The sequence below is a fragment of the Olea europaea genome, unplaced genomic scaffold, assembly GCF_002742605.1.
Source record: "Olea europaea var. sylvestris unplaced genomic scaffold, O_europaea_v1 scaffold3442, whole genome shotgun sequence".
Classification (NCBI taxonomy): Eukaryota; Viridiplantae; Streptophyta; class Magnoliopsida; order Lamiales; family Oleaceae; genus Olea; species Olea europaea.
Genome location: NW_019253481.1, coordinates 16557 through 20289, shown reverse-complemented (window position 1 = coordinate 20289; position 3733 = coordinate 16557). Strand labels below are relative to the sequence as shown.

Genomic DNA, 3733 nt, shown 5'->3' with positions numbered 1-3733 from the left:
TCTTGTCCTTCACAAGACTATCTCTACTGATGATGTCTTCGCCACTCCTAGAGGACCTCAACCCAGCAACAAAATACATCCATTTGGATCTTTTCAACCCAACAACAAAGGGCATCCATCTGGATCTTCAAGATTCTGCAATTACTGCAAGAAACCAGGATACATTCTCTTGGAATGCTCGATTCGAGTTTGTCAATTCTGTCAGAAGCAAGCCCCTGGTCATCTTCAGCGTGATTGTTTCCAAAACCCCAACGGACACTCTCAAAAACACATGTCTCGCAGTACTCCTTCTAGATCTGCCGCCACTACCGCTGAAGGTTCATCATCTACTACTACCAGTGAGAAGTTTTCTACTTCTGACATAGAGGAAATTGTCAAACAAGTCCTTGCTCATTCTGGTAATTTACCTTCTACTGCTATGTCAGTCACCTCAGGTAATTCATCTTGGTTCTTTGACTCTGCATGTTGTAATCACATGACACCTGATTCCACTATATTTGCCACCAAACGTCTTGCTAATCATACTCCGACTATTCAAACTGCTGATGGTTCTTCTATGACCATGAGTCATATCGGAAAAATCTCAACATTAAACACTTTACTTCTTGATACTTATTGTATTCCCCAACTCACTCTTAATCTTATATCTGTTGGTCAATTATGTGATTTCGATCTAACTGTCATCTTTTCTGCTTCTGGTTGTTGTATGCAGGATCCAAAGACGGGACAAACTCTTGGGATAGGCCGTAAGGTTGGATGACTCCTTGGGCTCATCAATCTTCACCTTTCATCCCGTTTCTCCTCATCAGTTCAGATAGCAGCCCCAGTCTCATCTACCCCATCCATCAGTCTCTGGCATTCTCGTCTGGGTCATGCTTCTATTAGTCGTCTTCAATTTTTAGCATCTAGTGGTTATTTAGAGCTTGCTAATAAAGAATAATTTGATTGTCTTCTTTGTCAACTTGCAAACAATCGGCATTGCCATTTCACAAAAGTGATTCCTTTTCTTCTGCACCATTTGATTTGATTCACTCTGATGTTTGGGGCCCATCTCCCACTGCTACTATGGGAGGCTCTAGATATTTTGTAATTTTTATTGATGATTACTCTCGTTACACTTGGATATTTCTTATTCGTAATCGATCTGAATTACTTCAATTGTACCTTGATTTTGCTACCATAGTCAAAACTCAATTTTCTTGCAATATCAAAGTGTTTCGTGCTGACAATGCTGTCGAATACACAGACTCTAGAGTCATTACCTTTCTTCGCCAACATGGCACTCTTCCTCATCGTTCATGTCTAGGCACTTCTCAACAAAACGGGTGTGCTGAGCGCAAATACCGTGACATTCTCAATACTGTCCGTGCTCTTCTCATATCTGCTTCGTGTCTTGAACGCTTTTGGGGTGAAGCTACTCTTACAGCTGTTTACACCAAGAACCGCGTGCCTTCTCCCATCATTAGGAATTAATCACCATTTGAGCGTCTTTATGGTCACCCTCATGACTATAACACTCTTAAGGTATTCGGTTGTGCTTGTTTTGTTCTTCTTCAGCCTCATGAGCGCACCAAATTGGAATCTAGATCTCGACTATGTTGTTTCTTGGGATATGGTGTTGAACACAAAGGCTACAAATGTTGGGATCCTTACTCCAAATGTCTCCGAGTATCTCGTCATGTCGTTTTCTGGGAACACAAGATGTTCGCCTCCATATCCAAATTTCACCTGTCACATGACAATACCTCTATCCTATTCACTGACCTCTCCACAGATCTTTTTCCTGACACTGAGACAAACTCTTCTTCTAAGTCAACATCTCCACCAACACATCCTATCTCTTTCTCAGATATGTCATTACCAACTAACATGTCTACAGATACCTCAATTGAGTTATCCACCTTGCCCTCTTCTGAGAAACTTGTCTCTTCTGATGGATCCGCTCCAACGACTTCTGATCTCCCTATTCGAAGAAGTGACCGGGTAAAAACTTATTCTGTTAATCTTCGTGACTTTGTTGTATTTTCTACTATTCTTTCTCACCATGAACCTCAGTCTTATATCGTGAAGCTAGTTTTGATCCTCTTTGGCAGAAAGCAATGAATGATGAACTACAGGTACTCGAAAACACTCACACTTGGGATCTAGTGGACCTACTAAAAGGCAAACATGCCATGGGGTGCAAGTGGGTTTACAAGATCAAAACTCATTCTGATAGGTCCATTGATCGATACAAAGCTCGCTTGGTAGCTAAAGGGTTTATCCAGAAGTATGAGATTGACTATGAGGAGACCTTTGCCCCGGTTGCCCGCCTCACTTCAGTTCGCAGCTTAATTGCAGTTGTCGCCGTCCGTCATTGGGAATTATTTCAGATGGATGTGAAAAATGTTTTTCTTAATGGTGAACTTACTGAAGAAGTTTATATGTGCCCTCCTGCCAGTTCTCATCATCTTCCGCATCAAGTCTGCAAACTTCGTCGGGCTCTTTATGGTCTCGAGCTTAGTTTGCCAAGTTCACCACCATTGTTGGAGATTTTGGGTTCACTTCCAGCTCACATGATTCTACTCTTTTCATTCGCAAAACAGACTAGGGTACTATCCTTCTTTTCCTCTGTGTTGATGATATGATCATCACTGGTGATGACACATTCGGAATTTTGGATCTCAAGACTTATCTCAGCCAACATGTCGAAATGAAAGATCTTGGAGAGCTTAGTTACTTTTTGGGACTTGAGATCACTTCTAACTCTGAGGGATATTATCTTTCGCAAGCAAAGTATGCTTCTGATCTTCTTACTCGAGCGGGACTCACAGATAGTAAGACATGTACCACTCCTCTAGAGCTCAACTCTAAACTCACTCCCATGGATGGTACACCTTCGGATGACCCCACCTTGTTTCGCCAGTTGGTTGGTAGTCTTGTTTTCTTACAGTTACTGCCCTGACATCTCTTATGCTGTCCATATTGTCAGTCAATTTCTCTCTGTTCCTCGCACATCCCATTATGCCACAGTGCTTCGCATTCTCAGGTACATCAAAGGGACCCTATTTCATGGTCTCCACTTCTCATCTCACTTTTCACTCGAGCTTCATGCCTACTCAGATGCAGATTGTGCAGGTAACCCCACTGATCGTAGATCTACCACTGGGTATTGTTTCTTCTTTGGTGATTCTCTTATTTCTTGGCGCAGCAAGAAACAAATAGTAGTCACTCGATCCAGTACAGAAGCTGAGTATCGAGCCCTTGCTGATACAACTCAGAAACTTCTTTGGCTTCGCTGGTTACTTGAAGACATGGGCGTCACCCATTCTACTGCCACTATCATAAACTGCGATAATCAAAGTGCTATCCAAATTGCTCACAATGATGTATTCCATAAACGCACAAAACACATTGAAATTGATTGTCACTTTATACGTCATCATCTCACCCATCAGACTATTGGACTATTATCAGTTTCTTCAGCCGATCAAACTGCTGATATTTTCACTAAAACGCACCCTCCTGGACGCCTTGAGGATTTAGTTTCCAAACTCAAGTTGGTCTCCATTTTACCACCTTGAGTTTGAGGGGAGCTGTTAATGTATAAACAATGTAAATGTTAGTTAGTCCCACATTAGTTAGAAAGGAAAACATTCCTCTCAAATTAGGCTATAAATAGGATACCTCTCTTGTAAACAAATCACACTTTTCAATACAATTATCTTCTTTTTGTATTGTCTTATTTTCTCTC

General features: G+C 41.5%; 1 protein-coding gene across 1 annotated transcript in view; it reads left to right on the top strand.

Annotated features, from left to right (window-relative positions):
• LOC111386167 overlaps nt 1-940 on the top strand; it is an 11713-nt gene extending 10773 nt beyond the window's left edge. Inside the window, exons 5-6 of the mRNA XM_023010621.1 lie at nt 17-751; nt 815-940. Of these exons, the coding sequence (XP_022866389.1) occupies nt 17-751; nt 815-940 (861 nt within the window). The remainder of the gene's footprint in view (nt 1-16; nt 752-814) is intronic.
• The last annotated feature ends 2793 nt before the right edge of the window (nt 941-3733 follow it).